The 19,444-nt window shown below is 48.6% G+C and overlaps 1 protein-coding gene across 1 annotated transcript in view; it reads right to left on the reverse strand.

Moving 5' to 3' along the window:
- Positions 1–11,555, reverse strand: part of LOC138662862 (zinc finger protein 665-like) — a 32,263-nt gene extending 20,708 nt beyond the window's left edge. The window contains exons 1-6 of the mRNA XM_069748842.1: positions 11,347–11,555; positions 9,426–9,575; positions 9,117–9,296; positions 8,911–9,034; positions 8,730–8,827; positions 8,441–8,531 (exon numbers count right to left, since the gene is read on the reverse strand). Of these exons, the coding sequence (XP_069604943.1) occupies positions 8,441–8,531; positions 8,730–8,827; positions 8,911–9,034; positions 9,117–9,296; positions 9,426–9,503 (571 nt within the window). The 5' untranslated portion in view covers positions 9,504–9,575; positions 11,347–11,555. The remainder of the gene's footprint in view (positions 1–8,440; positions 8,532–8,729; positions 8,828–8,910; positions 9,035–9,116; positions 9,297–9,425; positions 9,576–11,346) is intronic.
- Between the last annotated feature and the right edge of the window lie 7,889 nt (positions 11,556–19,444).

Genomic DNA, 19,444 nt, shown 5'->3' on the forward strand with positions numbered 1-19,444 from the left:
ATTTCTTTATCCCCAAATTTTTTATTTTCCCAAGGATAACTGGAGAAATTGGACCCCAAAATTTGTTGTCCAATTTGTCCTTAGTACGCTGATACCTCATATGTGGGTGTAAACCACTGTTTGGGTACACGTCAGGGCTCGGAAGGGAAGTAATGACGTTTTAAAATGCAGACTTTGATGGAATGGTCTGCGGGTGTCATGTTGCATTTTCAGAGCCCCTGATGTACCTAAACAGTAGAAACACCCACAAGTGACCCTATTTTGGAAACTAGACCCCCCCAAGGAACTTATCTAGATGTGGTGAGCATTTTGAACGCCCAAGTGCTTCACAGAAGTTTGACGCAGAGCCATGAAAATAAAAAATCATTTTTTTTCCCACAAAAATGATTTTTTAGCTCCCAATTTTTTATTTTCACAAGGGTAACAGGAGAAACTGGACCCCAAAAGTTGTTGTCCAATCAGTCCTGAGTACGCCGATACCCCATATGGGAGGTAAACCACTGTTTGGGCGTATGGCAGAGCTCAGAAGGGAGGGAGAACCAATTGACTTTTTGAACGCAAAATTGGCGATCGCGTTTGGAGACCTGTTATGAAAGGTAATTCAGTACCACAATGGACATAGAGGTCAGCGCACATACAGTGACCTGGCAATAACCCAAAAAACAAGAACGAGCTCTGAGACGTGGGAACTCTGTTGACCGCAATCCCTAATCCTCTCCAACCACTCTAAAGGCAGCCGTGGATTGCGCCTAACGCTGCCTATGCAACTCGGCACGGCCTGAGAAACTAGCTAGCCTGAAGATAGAAAATAAGCCTACCTTGCCTCAGAGAAATACCCCAAAGGAAAAGGCAGCCCCCACATATAATGACTGTGAGTTAAGATGAAAAGACAAACGTAGAGATGAAATAGATTTAGCAAAGTGAGGCCCAACTTTCTGAACAGAGCGAGGATAGGAAAGGTAACTTTGCGGTCAACAGAAAACCCTACAAAAACCACGCAAAGGGGGCAAAAAGACCCTCCGTACCGAACTAACGGCACGGAGGTACACCCTCTGCGTCCCAGAGCTTCCAGCAAGCAGAAAAAAACAAATTGACAAGCTGGACAGAAAAAAACAGCAAACAAATAGCAAAGAGGAACTTAGCTATGCAGAGCAGCAGGCCACAGGAACGATCCAGGAGGAAACAGGTCCAATACTAGAACATTGACTGGAAGCCAGGATCAAAGAACTAGGTGGAGTTAAATAGAGAAGCACCTAACGACTTCACCACATCACCTGAGGAAGGAAACTCAGAAGCCGCAGTACCACTTTCCTCCACCAACGGAAGCTCACAGAGAGAACCAGCCGAAGTACCACTTGTGACCACAGGAGGGAGCTCTGCCACAGAATTCACAACAGTACCCCCCCTTGAGGAGGGGTCACCGAACCCTCACCAGAGCTCCCAGGACGACCAGGATGAGCCATATGAAAGGCAGGAACAAGATCGCGAGCATGGACATCAGAGGCAAAGACCCAGGAATTATCTTCCTGAGAATAATCCAAAATCTTCTCCACAATATACTCCAACTCCCCCTCCACCAAAATCGGGGCAGGAGGATCAACAGATGGAACCATAGGTGCCACGTATCTCCGCAACAATGACCTATGGAATACGTTATGTATGGAAAATGAATCTGGAAGGGTCAGAGGAAAAGACACAGGATTAAGAACCTCAGAAATCCTATACGGACCAATAAAAGGAGGTTTAAACTTAGGAGAGGAAACCTTCATAGGAATATGACGAGAAGATAACCAAACCAAGTCCCCAACCCGAAGTCGGGGACCCACACAGCGTCTGCGATTAGCGAAACGTTGAGCCTTCTCCTGGGACAAAGTCAAATTGTCCACCACATGAGTCCAAATCTGCTGCAACCTGTCCACCACAGTATCCACACCAGGACAGTCCAAAGACTCAACCTGCCCTGAAGAGAAACGAGGATGGAACCCAGAGTTGCAGAAAAACGGTGAAACCAAGGTAGCCGAGCTGGCCCGATTATTAAGGGCGAACTCAGCCAAAGGCAAAAAGGACACCCAGTCATCCTGATCAGCAGAAACAAAGCATCTCAGATATGTTTCCAAGGTCTGATTGGTTCGTTCGGTCTGGCCATTAGTCTGAGGATGGAAAGCCGAGGAAAAAGACAAGTCAATGCCCATCCTACCACAAAAGGCTCGCCAAAACCTCGAAACAAACTGGGAACCTCTGTCAGAAACGATATTCTCCGGAATGCCATGCAAACGAACCACATGCTGGAAAAACAATGGCACCAAATCAGAGGAGGAAGGCAATTTAGACAAGGGTACCAAATGGACCATCTTAGAGAAGCGATCACAGACCACCCAAATGACTGACATCTTTTGAGAGACGGGAAGATCTGAAATAAAATCCATAGAGATATGTGTCCAAGGCCTCTTCGGGACCGGCAAGGGCAAAAGCAACCCACTGGCACGAGAACAGCAGGGCTTAGCCCGAGCACAAATCCCACAGGACTGCACAAAAGTACGCACATCCCGCGACAGAGATGGCCACCAAAAGGATCTAGCCACCAACTCTCTGGTACCAAAGATTCCAGGATGACCAGCCAACACCGAACAATGAACCTCAGAGATAACTTTATTCGTCCACCTATCAGGGACAAACAGTTTCTCCGCTGGGCAACGATCAGGTTTATTAGCCTGAAATTTTTGCAGCACCCGCCGCAAATCAGGGGAGATGGCAGACACAATTACTCCCTCTTTGAGGATACCCGCCGGCTCAGATACACCCGGAGAGTCGGGCACAAAACTCCTAGACAGAGCATCCGCCTTCACATTTTTAGAGCCCGGAAGGTATGAAATCACAAAGTCAAAATGGGCAAAAAACAACGACCAACGAGCTTGTCTAGGATTCAACCACTTGGCGGACTCGAGATAAGTCAAGTTCTTATGATCAGTCAAGACCACCACGCGATGCTTAGCTCCTTCAAGCCAATGACGCCACTCCTCGAATGCCCACTTCATGGCCAGCAACTCTCGATTGCCAACATCATAATTTCGCTCAGCAGGCGAAAACTTCCTGGAAAAGAAGGCGCATGGTTTCATCACCGAGCAATCAGAACTTCTCTGCGACAAAACAGCCCCTGCTCCAATCTCAGAAGCATCAACCTCGACCTGGAACGGAAGCAAAACATCTGGTTGACAACACAGGGGCAGAAGAAAAACGACGGTTCAACTCTTGAAAAGCTTCCACCGCAGCAGAAGACCAATTGACCAAATCAGCACCTTTCTTGGTCAAATCGGTCAATGGTTTAGCAATACTAGAAAAATTGCAGATGAAGCGACGATAAAAATTAGCAAAGCCCAGGAACTTTTGCAGACTTTTCAGAGATGTCGGCTGAGTCCAATTATGGATGGCTTGGACCTTAACAGGATCCATCTCGATAGTAGAAGGGGAAAAGATGAACCCCAAAAATGAAACCTTCTGAACACCAAAGAGACACTTTGATCCCTTCACAAACAAAGAATTAGCACGCAGGACCTGAAACACCGTTCTGATCTGCTTCACATGAGACTCCCAATCATCCGAGAAGATCAAAATGTCATCTAAGTACACAATCAGGAATTTATCCAGGTACTCTCGGAAGATGTCATGCATAAAGGACTGAAACACTGATGGAGCATTGGCAAGTCCGAATGGCATTACTAGATACTCAAAATGGCCCTCGGGCGTATTAAATGCAGTTTTCCACTCATCGCCTCGCTTAATACGCACAAGATTATACGCACCACGAAGATCTATCTTGGTGAACCAACTAGCCCCCTTAATCCGAGCAAACAAATCAGATAACAATGGCAAGGGGTACTGAAATTTAACCGTGATCTTATTTAGAAGGCGGTAATCTATACAAGGTCTCAGTGAACCATCCTTCTTGGCTACAAAAAAGAACCCTGCTCCCAATGGCGACGATGACGGGCGAATATGCCCCTTCTCCAAAGACTCCTTCACATAACTCCGCATAGCGGCGTGCTCAGGCACAGATAAATTAAACAGTCGACCTTTTGGGAATTTACTACCAGGAATCAAATCGATAGCACAATCACAATCCCTATGCGGAGGTAGGGTATTGGACTTGGGCTCATCAAATAAATCCCCATAATCAGACAAGAACTCAGGAACCTCAGAAGGGGTGGATGACGAAATAGACAGAAATGGGACATCACCATGTACCCCCTGACAACCCCAACTGGACACAGACATGGATTTCCAATCTAATACTGGATTATGGACTTGTAGCCATGGCAACCCCAACACGACCACATCATGCAGATTATGCAACACCAGAAAGTGAATAACCTCCTGATGTGCAGGAGCCATGCACATGGTCAGCTGGGTCCAGTACTGAGGCTTATTCTTGGCCAAAGGCGTAGCATCAATTCCTCTCAATGGAATAGGACACTGCAAGGACTCCAAGAAAAACCCACAACGCCTAGCATACTCCAAGTCCATCAAATTCAGAGCAGCGCCTGAGTCCACAAATGCCATGACAGAATAAGATGACAAAGAGCAGATCAAGGTAACGGACAGAAGAAATTTTGACTGTACCGTACCAATGGTGGCAGACCTAGCGAACCGCTTAGTGCGCTTAGGACAATCAGAGATAGCATGAGTGGAATCACCACAGTAGAAACACAGCCCATTCAGACGTCTGTGTTCTTGCCGTTCAACTCTGGTCAAAGTCCTATCGCACTGCATAGGCTCAGGTTTAAGCTCAGGTAATACCGCCAAATGGTGCACAGATTTACGCTCGCGCAAGCGTCGACCGATCTGAATGGCCAAAGACATAGACTCATTCAGACCAGCAGGCATAGGAAATCCCACCATGACATCTTTAAGGGCTTCAGAGAGACCTTTTCTGAAAATAGCTGCGAGCGCACCTTCATTCCACTGAGTGAGTACGGACCACTTTCTAAATTTCTGACAATATACCTCTATTTCATCCTGACCCTGACACAGAGCCAGCAAATTCTTCTCTGCCTGATCCACAGAATTAGGCTCATCGTACAGCAATCCGAGCGCCAGGAAAAATGCATCAATATTTCTTAATGCAGGATCCCCTGGCGCAAGGGAAAATGCCCAGTCCTGAGGATCGCCACGCAAAAAATAAATAACGATCCTAACTTGTTGAACTGGGTCACCAGAGGAGCGAGGTTTCAAAGCCAGAAATAGTTTACAATTATTTTTGAAACTCAGAAATTTAGTTCTATCTCCAAAAAACAAATCAGGAATAGGGATTCTCGGTTCTAACATAGAATTCTGAACCACAAAGTCTTGAATACTTTGCACTCTTGCCGTGAGCTGATCCACACATGAAGACAGACCTTTAATGTCCATTGCTACACCTGTGTCCTGAACCACCCAAATGTCTAGGGGAAAAAAAAGGCAAAACACAGTGCAAAGAAAAAAAAATGGTCTCAGAACTTCTTTTTTCCCTCTATTGAGAATCATTAGTACTATGGCTTCCAGTACTGTTATGAAAGGTAATTCAGTACCACAATGGACATAGAGGTCAGCGCACATACAGTGACCTGGCAATAACCCAAAAAACAAGAACGAGCTCTGAGACGTGGGAACTCTGTTGACCGCAATCCCTAATCCTCTCCAACCACACTAAAGGCAGCGGTGGATTGCGCCTAACGCTGCCTATGCAACTCGGCACGGCCTGAGAAACTAGCTAGCCTGAAGATAGAAAATAAGCCTACCTTGCCTCAGAGAAATACCCCAAAGGAAAAGGCAGCCCCCACATATAATGACTGTGAGTTAAGATGAAAAGACAAACGTAGAGATGAAATAGATTTAGCAAAGTGAGGCCCAACTTTCTGAACAGAGCGAGGATAGGAAAGGTAACTTTGCGGTCAACACAAAACCCTACAAAAACCACGCAAAGGGGGCAAAAAGACCCTCCGTACCGAACTAACGGCACGGAGGTACACCCTCTGCGTCCCAGAGCTTCCAGCAAGCAGAAAAAAACAAATTGACAAGCTGGACAGAAAAAAACAGCAAACAAATAGCAAAGAGGAACTTAGCTATGCAGAGCAGCAGGCCACAGGAACGATCCAGGAGGAAACAGGTCCAATACTAGAACATTGACTGGAAGCCAGGATCAAAGCACTAGGTGGAGTTAAACAGAGAAGCACCTAACGACTTCACCACATCACCTGAGGAAGGAAACTCAGAAGCTGCAGTACCACTTTCCTCCACCAACGGAAGCTCACAGAGAGAACCAGCCGAAGTACCACTTGTGACCACAGGAGGGAGCTCTGCCACAGAATTCACAACAGAGACCCCCTGATGTACCTAAACAGTGGAAACCCCCCAATTCTAACTCCAACCCTAACCCCAACACACCCCTAATGCTAATCCCAACCCAATCCATAACCCTAATGAAAACGCTAACCCCAAAACACCCCTAACCCTAATCCCAACCCTAACCCTAATCAAATCTCTAAGCCCAACACACCCTTAATCATAATCTCAAGCCTAACCTCAAACCTAACCCCAACCTTAACCCTAATCCCAAACCTAACCCTAATCCCAAGCGTAACCCTAATGCCAACCTTAACCTTAGTAACAACCCTAATCCAAACCCTAATCCCAACCCTAACCCTAAGTTTAGCCCCAACCCTAACTTTAGCCCAAACCCTAGCCCTAACACTAACCTTAGCACCAACCCTAACTTTAGCTCCAACCCTAACCCTAGCCCTAATTGATAAATAGAATTGATAAATAGAAATACATACATTTTTTTTATTTTATCATTTTTCCCTAACTAAGGGGGTGATAAAGGGGGGGGGGGGGTTATTTACCATTTTTTTTTATTTTGATCACTGTGAGAGGATCTCACAGTGACCAAAATAAAACAAGAGGAAGAATCTTCCTCTGCCGGCCGGCACATCATGGCGGGCGCACTGCGCCCATTTTCTTCCCTAAGGAAGAAGCTGGCAGCCAGGAGGGGACGCAGGAGGACCCAGGGACACCGGTAAGTAAGTATGATAGGGTCCCCGAATCCCCCTATTTCTCTGTCCTCTGATGTGCGATCACATCACAGGACGAGAATGACACGCAGCTTTTTTTCCTTGCGTTCGCCGGTAAACGGTTAATTACCGGCGATCACAAAACAGGGGTCAGTAAAAACCGACCCCGATCATGTTCTTTGGGGTCTCGGCTACCCCTGGCAACCGAGACCCCAAAGATCTGCAGGGTGCCAGCCGGAAAAAAATGGCGGGGCCCATCGGGAACCACGAGGAGCATTGGGGGAGACGGGTGAGTATCGGGGACCCCATTTCTCTGTCCTCTGATGTGCGATCACATCGGAGGACAGAGAAATTAAATGGGAAATCGCGGGTTTTTGGGGTTTTTTTGCGGCCGCCGGTAAACAGTTAATTACTGGCGGTCGCAACCTGGGGGGTCGGTAAACCCCCACCCGAATCATGTTCTCTGGGGTCTGGGCTGAGACCCCAGAGAAAATCCAATTTTGGGGGGGGTGAGGCGCGCTATTCACTTTTTCCACAGCGCCGTTAATTAATGGCGCTGTGGTTTAAGTACCCTTAACTGCCGCCGTTAAAAGGCGTATTGGCAGTCATTAAGGGGTTAAGACTCATATCAGAATGTGTGTCTAATAGGTCCCAAAGACTTGTGAATAGAGAATCCTATTGGATTTTTATATTATACACGCTTAAACCGGAGGATTTTTCATGTACGTATATTTTTCTTTACATGTATTTTATTGTGCATCCAATATGCATTTTACATCTATTTGTATTGTTTTGCATAGGCGCGGATTAATTAATGAATTAGGCAACTGGATCAGTGACGCCGTTCTGGAGGATATAAAACATCCACAGTGTATCATATGTATAAGCCTGAGGAAGGAGCTGGTTCACATCGGAAATGAGTAGAATAATAAAATGAAAAGTTGTTTTTTTTTACGTTCATTTGTTTTGATAGCCAACTTCATGGCTCAGCACTTGGCAGCGCTTTTCAAAACCCTGATTTCTTCCTTCTTCACCCATCAGGGATTTTGGAAGCCAACAGCATCATTACCCTCCGTTTTCTCATCATAATATATTTCTATCTTGTCAGCACATTCTACGTACGCTGTCAATTGGCTTTGTAGTTTACAGATCTGGGCAGGTAACAGCGTCTCCTAAACCCAGGGGGTAGGTGGATCTACCAGGTTGTAAGTTCTATAGAAAAGGGCTTTCAATGACCAAAGTCATTAGAACAGTTTTGGGTGGAGGAGAATGTTGTGGTCTAGAGGCAAAATGGTGATCATGGTAATACGGCCGGACTACACCACCGATAAAGCAGCCACAGCCGGTGATGAGAAGAATCTGTGACTTCTCTGCATTTAGTGGTCACTACTCACCTGGGTAGCCATATGTAGGAGTCTCCTCTTTACACCTCTCATCCCCTCTCATATATGTCTCTGTAGTATTAATATGGGTCAGATCTTCACCCTGAAACAAATATTATAAAAGTCACCGACAGATGAAGAAGTCTCATCTATGATCAGCTCTAATCCTGCCATCTCCACCGTTCTCATTACACAAGTATAAAACATATAATACTGGTGGATAAAACAAGACTGAGCACAAGACCTTCACCGGCGTCTACACATCATAGGGGAGATCTCCTGACACCTTCTCTCCATCTACCTGATGATCCTGAGGAGCATTGGGATCTTCTTGGTTACAGTCTTGTGGAAGAAGAAGACGGGGACATCTCTCTGGTGTTGTCCTCTTACTGGATAGATCTGGAGGAAACACATACAGGGAGTGAATTCATTCTTTACATACAGATAATTATAGGCCGTGTGTATTTAGTCCTGTCTATTACCTGGAGATGTGGGGGGCTGGGGAACCTCCATTATGACGTTCTTGTACAGATCTCTGTGTCCTTCTAAATACTCCCACTCCTCCATGGAGAAATAGACAGCGACATCCTGACACCTTATAGGAACCTGACACATACAATGATACCGTTATCCCCTGATCCCTTCATAGTGTTACTGTATAATGTCCCAGCATTCCCAGCAGTGTCACCTCTCCAGTCAGCAGCTCAATCATCTTGTAGATGAGTTCTAGGATCTTCTGGTCATTGATGTCCTCATGGATCAGGGGGTGAGGTGGAGGCCCCGTGTTTGGGCTCAGGGGTCTTCCCCATCCCTCAGACACATGGTCCTGACAGCGATCACTAGAGGTCTTCTTCACCACTGTGTAATCCTGGTAATGGAGAGACACATTAATAAATCTCACTACAGACATTTCCAGAGTCCTCACCTCTCCAGTTCTGTCCATCTGTTATTCCCATAGATAAGAATGATGTAATGTGACGTCATCAGAATCTCTCACCTCTCCAGTAAGCCGGAAGAGGATCTCTAGGGTGAGGTGTAATATCCTCTCCGCCATCTTGTCTCTGTCCATATCCATCTTTGATGGGTAAATCAGGAAAATGTTCTTTTGTAGAAGATCTTCACTGAGAGGATCCGATATTGTAGAGACCTGAATGAGAACATGAGCCGATGTAACATCATAAGAATCCTGTAATAATACAATTACTGGAGATAATAAGGGAAACATATGAGGAGATTTATTATTTTACAGGATTTAGTTTCCTTCTTTACATCTACTAATAAATCCTATATATTTAGGCCACAGACAACAAGCAGTTTCCTCCTCGGAGTCGGCAGCTGAATACGTTCTTCATAGATTCATCTTCCATAACGCTAATTCTCGTCTCATTTACCCACCCTGGAATCTGCATTAGCAATACTGCAGGAGATATTCATTACACGCGACATGAGAAATAACTACTTCATGATGAGGACGACATCTCCATCTTCTACTACGGCTCTAGAGACATATTTGGCCAGAGTCGGTCACTGACTCCATCCCCACCGGCCTCTATATGAAGGTTTCCCGTCTTCCCCGCACTGTAATCTTCTATCACGTTAGATCTCAGCTCTAATTCACACACAAGTTTGAGGCTTTTATAAGAGACTAGATGGTGGCCCGATTCTAACGCATCGGGTATTCTAGAATATGTATGTAGTTTATTTATGAAGATTTTAGAATAATACATTGAATACACAGGATTCGGCCGGACTCGACCAATTAGCGAAGTGTGGAAAACCCGCGCCAATTCGTGGCCGGACTGCGCCTGTCGCTGATTGTTCGCGGCCGGCCATGTAGTACAGTATATAACAGCCCACGTAGTATATTGCACAGCACACGTAGTATATTGCGCAGCCCACGTAGTATATTGCGCAGCCCACGTAGTACATTGCGCAGCCCACGTAGTACATTGCGCAGCCCACGTAGTACATTGCGCAGCCCACGTAGTACATTGCGCAGCCCACGTAGTACATTGCGCAGCCCACGTAGTACATTGCGCAGCCCACGTAGTATATTGCATAGCCCACGTAGTATATTGCACAGCCCACGTAGTATATTGCACAGCCCACGTAGTATATTGCGCAGCCACGTAGTATATTGCAATGTGGGCATCATATACCTGTTAAAAAAAAGAAATAAAATAAAAAGTTATATACTCACCTTCCGTTGGACCCCGGATCGAAGCAGTTACCGATGCTCCTCACGCGCTCCGGTCCAAAGAGTGAATTGCGGTCTCGCAAGATGATGATGTTGGTCTCGCGAGACCGCCATGTCATCTCGCGAGATCGCAATGTATGGAGCGGTCACCGGAGCTTCGCGAGGAGCGGGAAAAGCCTGTTCCTGATCCGAGGGGCCGACGGGAGGTGAGTATATAACTATTTTTTATTTTTTTGATTATTTTTAACATTAGATCTTTTTACTATTGATGCTGCATAGGCTGCATCAATAGTAAAAAGTTGGTCACACAGGGTTAATAGCAGCGTTAACAGAGTGCATTACACTGTGGCATAACGCTGTCCGTTACCGCTGCCATTAACCCTGTGAGAGCGCTGACTGGAGGGGAGTATGGAGGGGGCACTGACTGCAGGGGAGGAAGGAGCGGCCATTTTGCCGCCGGACTGTGCCCATCGCTGATTGGTCGTGGCTGTTTTGCCGCGACCAATCAGCAACTTGGGATTTCTGTGACAGACAGACAGAAGGACAGACAGAAAGACGGAAGTGACCCTTAGACAATTAAATAGTAGATTGTTGGTAGGAAGGAGAACTATGAGGCCGATGTCTCCAGGTCCAGAGCTTCTTTTTCTCGGGATATGATGGGTTTTCTTTGGTACTTTACCCCTCTATTAGAATGGACATCGGTGGATATTGGGGTCTTTACCTGCTACAGTCCTGGTGGGATATAGTCGGTAATGTGGACGTTGGACAAATATCACCATCAATTACCCTCAGACTGAAGGAACATCGCTCCTCTATTCGGTTCTATGGATCTAGGATGAAATCCACTGCGGCCCCTGCAAGAAAAGAAGGAGAAAGAGCAGAAGTTGGGAGAGACCACAATGGCCGGAGATTTCTGCGGCTGCTGTGTGCGCACAGGACCTGTGATGAGGTCACAGGAGGGGAGGAGTCAGGGGTCACATGATCAGGGTCTCCATGTATGCAGAACTCTGCTATGCTGGTTGTCATGGTGCTGGATGAGGGGAAGTTTATGTGTGGGGTCAGGAGGGGTTTACAGTGTGGATGTAGCAGAGCCGCATGTATATGAGGTGTACGGAGCGGAGCCGTGTGTACGGAGCGGAGCCGCATGTATATGAGGTGTACGGAGCGGAGCCGTGTGTACGAGGTGTACGGAGCGGAGCCGCATGTATATGAGGTGTACGGAGCGGAGCCGTGTGTGTACGAGGTGTACGGAGCGGAGCCTTGTGTACGAGGTGTAAGGAGCGGAGCCGCATGTATATGAGGTGTACGGAGCGGAGCCGTGTGTGTACGAGGTGTACGGAGCAGAGCCGTGTGTCTACGAGCTTTACGGAGCAGAGCCGCATGTATATGAGGTGTACGGAGCGGAGCCATGTGTACGAAGTGTACGGAGCAGAGCCGTGTGTGTACGAGGTGTACGGAGCCGCATGTATATGAGGTGTACGGAGCGGAGCCGTGTGTCTACGAGCTTTACGGAGCAGAGCCTGGCATGTACTGAGCGGAGCCCTGTTTATATGGTGTCCTGTGTACTGACAAACTATATACCCCCAGCTTCGGTCACAGACCCCTCTGTGTACTCTGTATACACCCGTATACCCCCACCTTCAGTCACAGACCCCCCTGTGTACTCTGTATACACCCATATACCCCCAGCTTCGGTCACACACCCCTCTGTGTACACTGTATACACCCGTATACCCCCAGCTTCAGTCACAGACCCCTTGTCAGAACTCTGGATTCCCTGTGTCTATCTGCAAGACTTCTCCTGCCTGCTACAGCCAATCTAGTTTGGTATCCGCTGCCAGTATGTCTGTTTCTGGACTCAAAGCTCTGCACTGCTTCTGGACTCTTTTCTAATGACTGCCAAACCTAGTATGAACTGTGTCTGATTTTCTGCTTCACCACAGAGGGTGCTACACCCATAAGACTTTGCCCACAGCAGGGCTGCACTGAACTACTCCTAAGAAGGACCTCGTTTGCTATTTACTTGAACTGTTGTGCGCATGCTGCACGCATGTTTATGCATATGAACACGGACTTTGCTTGCAGCAGAACTGCTAAGGCACTTCTCCTGATATCATCTTGTTTGCTGTGTTTGGACTTGCTCACACCTTGCACCTGTGTTTTTTGAATAATACAGACTTTACACTGCACTTTGGTTTTGTTGCCTTATTTGTCTCAAGCCAAGAGATTCCTGAGTGTACCACTATAATCGTTACACCCCTCTGTGCACGCTGTATACACCCGTATACCCCCAGCTTCGGCCGCACACCCCTCTGTGTACACCCGTATACCCCCAGCTTCAGTCACAGACCCCTCTGTGTACGCTGTATACCCCAGCTTCGGTCACAGACCCCTCTGTGTACGCTGCATACCCCAGCTTCGATCACAGACCCCTCTGTGTACACTGTATACACCTGTGTAACCCCAGCTTCGCTCACAGACCCCCTCTGTATACGCTGTATACACCCGTATACCTCCAGCTTTGGTCACAGACCCCTCTGTGTACTCTGTATACACCCGTATAAAAGTACCGTCACATTAAGCGACGCTGCAGCAATATAGACAACGAGCCGATCGCTGCAGCATCGCTGTTTAGGTCGCTATAGAGACGTCAAACACGGCAACTCCAGAACGATGCAGGAGCGATCCAGTGACGTACTTATCGTTCTCGCTGGTTGTTAACTCCAGGTAAAAACATTGCAGGCATCGTTGCTTTTGCTGTCAAACATGACGAATCACGCCGACCTGACAACCAAATAAAGTTCTGGACTTCTAGCTCCGATCAGCGATGTCACAGCGGGATCCTGATCGCTGCTGCGTGTCAAACACAACGAGATCGCTATCCAGGATGCTGCAACGTCACAGATCGTTGTCGTTCTCGTTGGAAAGTTGCTCAGTGTGAAGGTACCTTAACCCAACTTCGGTCACAGACCCCTCTGTGTACTCTGTATACACCCGTATACCCCCAGCTTCGGTCACTGACCCCCTCTGTGTACGTTGTATACCCTCAGCTTCAATCACAGACCCCTCTGTGTACACTGTATACACCCGTATACCTCCAGCTTCGGTCACAGACCCCCCTGTGTATGCTGTATACACCCGTATACCTCCAGCTTCGTTCACAGACCCCTCTGTGTATGCTGTATACACCCTTATACCCCCAGCTTCAGTCGCAGACCCCCTGTGTACGCTGTATACACCCAGCTTCGGTCACAGACCCCCTGTTTATGCTGTATACACCCGTATACCGCCAGCTTCGGTTACAAACCCCCTGTGTACACTGTATACACCCATATACCTCCAGCTTTGGTCACAGACCCCCCTGTGTACGCTGTATACACCCATATACCATCAGCTTCAGTCGCAGACCCCTCTGTGTATACTGTATACCCCCAGCTTCTGTCACAGACCCCTCTCTGTACACTTTGTACACCCATATAGATTCAAGATTCAAAGAAGCTTTATTGGCAGGACCAAATACACATCAGTTTTGCCAAAGCAAATGTATAAAGGCAATAGGGATAGGGACTGTGGGGATGTTGGGTAGGAGCTGTGGGGAAGGTGGATGGGGGCAGATTCATTGTGGGGGCTATAGTCCATGGCATAGGGGAGGTGGATGGGGCAGATCCATTGTGGGGGCTATAGTCTATGGCATCATAGTTCTCTTTCTCGCAGTCTATGACATTCGCTCACATACCGCGCTGCTATCTACACCGCTCTCTCCTTCTCCCAGCAGGATATATGTTTTCTCTTCCTCCTTCATGGTGATGAAGTCTGGGAAGAGATGCGAGTGTCCCTCACCGCTGAGTATTTGGAGCAGTGTAGCAGGAAGTGGGTTTCGTCCTCTATGGCCTCCTGATCCCAGTGTTGGCAGTGTCTTTCCTCCCTGGGCTTGTAGTTCTGCCTGTGTCGGCCACGTTCGATGGCTAGACTGTGGGCACTGAGTCTATGTCGGCTCAGGATCTTGTGATCTCTGGGGTCCGGGAGTTTCTCCAGATATGGGGCCAGTCTGTAGTCTCTCTGTAGGCTCCGGTACATGATCAGTTTCTGTGAGCTGATGATATCATTCTTCCAGTCACTGACATACCTCTCATGGCCTTCGTCTGCCATCTTCCTGATTCCGGCTTTTGTCAGGTTGTTGTGATTGGTGTTCTGGTCCGGTTGGGTTTGGCTGGGCTGTTCCGGGGGTTCTGGTTTTTCTTTTTCACCTACATGTATCAGGGCTTTATGGTGATGGGAGCTTGGATTGCTCCTATGCAGGTGAGCCCGGAATGACAGCGCCCTCTTTAGAACTGTTAGGTGTAGAGGGAATCTGCCCAGCTCGGCCCGACAAGTACTGTTGGAGGTGCTCCGATGGACCTAGAGAAGGTGCTTGCAGAATTCCAGGTGGAATATTTCTGTTGGACTGGAATCCCACCTTGACCAGTTTGAGTAGGTGTGAGGACCCCCAGACTTCGCTGCCATACAGGAGGATTGGGGCGATGATGGAGTCGAAGATTTTTAGCCAGACCCTCACTGGTGGCTTCAGATGGTAGAGTTTCCTTTGGATGGTAGAGAAGAGTTTGCAGGCCTTGTCTTTCAGGGTCTCTATGGCTTGTTTGAAGCTCCCTGACCGGTGAATCTCTAGGCCCAGGTAGGTATATTTGTCCGTTCCTGTGAGGTCGCAGTTGTTGAGGACAAATGATGGGTGCTGGTCTGATCTTCTCTTTCTCCTCTGGAACACCATGGTGTTGGTTTTCTTTAGGTTGACCGGTAGAGCCCAGGTGGAGCTGAATTTCTCTAGGATTTTCAGGTTGTCCTGGAGGCCTTTCTCAGTTGGTGACGGCAGCAGCAGATCATCTGCATACAGCAGGAATTTCACCTGAGCATCGTGGTGGGTGAGACCTGGTGCCGAGGAGGGTTCCAGGGTGGTAGCCAGCTCGTTGATGTAAATGTTGTAGATCGTTGGACTTAGGCTGCAGCCTTGTCTGACTCTGAGGCTCTGCTGGAAATAAGCCATTCTTCTGCTGTTCACACTCACGCTGCAGCGGTTCTCGGTGTAGGAGCTTTTGATGACATCGTAGGTCTTTCCTCCTATTCCACTCTCCAGCAGTTTCAGGAATAAGCCTGGGTGCCACACTGAATAAAAGGCCTTTTTAAAGTCCACAAAGCAGGTGTATATCTTCCCATTCTTTGTATTGTAGACGTGTCTCTGAATGAGGCTGTGCAGAGTATAGATGTGGTCAGTGGTGTGGTGGCTCAGCATGAACCCTGCTTGGCTCTTGCTGAGGATGTTGTGCTCGGTGAGTAAGGTGAGGATCCCCTTGTTCAGGATACTGTTGAACAGTTTTCCCAGGTTGCTGCTGACACATATGCCTCTGTAGTTGGCTGGGTCATATCTGTCCCCACTCTTGTGGATGGGTGTGATGAGGCCTTGGTTCCAGGTATGAGGGAAGTAGCCGGCACTCAGCACAATATTGAAGAGTTTAACCATTGCAGCCTGTATTTCTGGTGGGCTGTACTTCAGCATTTCTGGTAGGATTCCATCGAGGCCACCGGCTTTTCTACATCTTATGGAGGAGAGTCTCTCGGCTACTTCCTGTAGTGTTATAGGTGTATCCACCGGGTTTTGGAAGCTTTTGATTTTTTTCCTCCATTGCTTTTAGTTTTGCCATTGTTTTCCTGTTCTTGGCTTAGTTCTTCCTTTGGAATGTCTTTACAGAGGTCTCTGAAGTATTGGAGCCAGAGGTTGCCATTTTGGATATGGGTGTTGTTTTTCTTGTCTTTGGTGCCCATGTGGTTCCATATGTCCCAGAAGGAGTTGTCTTGGAGGGCGTCTTGGAGTTGGTTAAGCTTGGTAGAGATGTAACTCTGCTTCTTCCTCCTGTATTTCAGATCTGCTGGAAGCTTCTTTATACTTTAGTGCCGACATTTTGGACCATTTATAGGATGGAGGCCGGGTGAAGAGGCCGCTCTGCTGTGGCTTCTGAGTGGATGGTTTCTCTGTAGATTTCATGTACAGAAGAAGTTGGCTGTGGTCTGACAGGTGCATTTGTGGGGTGACTATGAAGGCGCTGACATCTGCCAGGTTCGGATCTGTAATGGTGTAATCTACTACACTCCTCCCTACATGGGAGTTTAGTGTATATGCAGCGCCCCAGAGATCTGGTTGTTGCAGTATGACACTCTGCCACTAAGGGGAGTGATGGTACGTCTGATGGCACTGAAGGAATTCTACTGACCAGGTATCACCAGCACACATTACTCTTCACACTCCGGCCACTAGGGGGAGCAAAAGGCTTTATTTATTGGGCCCCTCCTCACACTGGTAAAACTAGGGGTTGGATAGAAAGTTAGTCAAAAGCTGACTGGGTTGGATTCAGGCAACATCCCGTGGCAGGGGGGTGTTGCAGGGAGAAGACACAGGGGGGTCCCTGTCAGGCGTGGGAACCTGGCAGGTGCCTAGCGAACAGAGCAGAATGTAACGGAGCCGCGCCTGCACCTCCTTGAGGCGGTATCCTAAGAAAGAGACAAGAAAGGAAGGATATTGTGGAACAGTGTAAACGAGATCTAGCAAAAAGGAGTACCAGTAGGAGTCGTGCCGTGAGACCGAGGCAACATCCTACTGAGGCGCGAAGCCGGAATACCGCGGAAGTAACTGACTCTAGGCCTTACTTCAAACTCCGCAGGACAGTTAATTATAGGTTGGCTGTCTACCTTAAATTTCCTAAGAAGACTTGGGGGGCAACATTGGGAGAGGGGCGTCTCTAGGGTCCCGGAAGACCTCCAAGCCTTCCCGTCATACGGGTGCGTCCTAGCCAAAACATACTGGGGGGCGAGAAACTAGCGACATCTGGAACTAACGAGAGAGAGAGCTGTAAAGAACAAATGAAACGAGAACAGCAGTTGTGAGGACTATTCCGAATGCTCAGCAGGGTAGCACTACAACACACAGGCACTAGTGGTAGGCAAAGATTTCCACCTGCAACGGGAATTCTGGAAGTGCCCATCGGACTGGCCGGTCTCTGATAGCCCTGTTAAACGTGCTCTGGATTGAGGATCCTGAAGTCTTCAGTAAAGAGGTAAAGAGACTGCAACCTTGTGTCCTCGTTATTGCCTGCACCTCACACCATCACCATCCACCTTACTGGGAAGCCCTGGGGACATACTTCGCCTGTGGGAAGGTATACCATCCAGCTGCAATTCCATCACCCCAGCGGACCCCGCAGCAGCGTCGGTCACCCTGACCGAACACCACAGGTGGCGTCACGAACCCCTGACAGACTGCACAACCTTTATTGGACGCCCCTTAGCAGGGTCGCAGACCGGGTCTAGCCACCGTGACAGCCTCAGAACCGAACCAGAGAGGCCCGGTACCGAGAATGCGTGGCCCTGTGTCTGGGGGCGATCCAACTTGGCGTCACAAACAGGATCCTACTTAAGCCTGAGAAGCAGGTCATGTGTGCCTTGGAACAGTGATTGAAACGTGTTGGACTGTGATTTATTGCATAGATTGTGTACTGCTATTGTCGCATGATTCCCGCCAAAACTGCCGCCATTGCCGCGCCACGAGGAGCGCAGGAGAAGGAGAGCGTGTCATGGGAGGAGATCGAGAAAATGGCGCGAACAGCAACATCCGCCCACTCAGACTACGGCTGCAGGATGATGAGCTCAGGAATGGAGGAGCTCAAACCCCAGAAAATGGCAGAGCCTATGTGTGTGTGCCGCTGCAGACCAAGGAGCAGAGCTGACGACCAGCGGGTACCTGAACGACGACGAAGTGACCCAGGAGCACCGCAGCCCAGCGGAGCCGGACCAGGGCTTGCCATCACCGGGGAACCCGGACCCCCTGGAGTCGCCGGAGGAGGCATCGGACCACCCGACTCCAGACGGGGGGTCGGCGACGGCGAGGACATGGAAGTCAGAGCTGTGCTGCAAGGCCGCCCGGGGGAGCCGTGGTCAGGGCCGCGGCGGGCTCCAGCGTCCTCCTCAGCAGAGCCGACCGACATCGGTGGAACCACATCAGACGCAGGTACCAAAAGCGACCCTGCCCCACCGATCGTTCCGGTTCCGGTGACTGCTCCCCAGTAGGGTTGAGCGACTTTTACTTTTATAGGATCGGGAAGGGTTTCACGAAACCCGACTTTTTCAAAAGTTGGGTCGAGTGAAATCGGCCGATCCTATAAAAAAGTCGGGGTCGGGGTCGGCCGAAACTCGAAACCCAATGCAGTGCATTGGGTTTCCAATGGTTCCCAGGGTCTGAAGGAGAGGAAACTCTCCTTCAGGCCCTGCGATCCATATTTAAATGTAAAATAAAGAATTAAAATAAAAAATATCGCTATACTCACCCTCGGACGCGCCCTGGTACTAACAGGGAACCTTCCTTCCTTCAAATCAGCGCTTGCAGGACCTTGCGGTGACGTCTCGGCTTGTGATTGGTCGCGCGACCGCCCATGTGACCGCTCGCGCGACCAATCACAAGCCGCGACGTCACCGCAAGGTCCTGCAAGCGCTGATTTGAAGGAAGGAAGGCTGCCGGAAAGAAGCAGGGCGCGTCCGAGGGTGAGTATATTCCTATTAGGTATATACTCTGTTATGATCTGGTGATTAAGGAGCGACATGTGACTAGCTCTGAGCAGGTGGTAGCTATACTGACCGCAGTCCCTAAGCTCAACACAACACTAGAAATAGCCGTGGAATGCTCCTAACTCTGCCTAGGCATCTCGTCACAGCCTAAGAGCTAACTACCCCTAAAGACAGAAGCAGGAAAACTATCTTGCCTCAGAGAAAATCCCCAAAGG

The sequence above is a fragment of the Ranitomeya imitator genome, chromosome 2 (assembly GCF_032444005.1).
Source record: "Ranitomeya imitator isolate aRanImi1 chromosome 2, aRanImi1.pri, whole genome shotgun sequence".
Classification (NCBI taxonomy): Eukaryota; Metazoa; Chordata; class Amphibia; order Anura; family Dendrobatidae; genus Ranitomeya; species Ranitomeya imitator.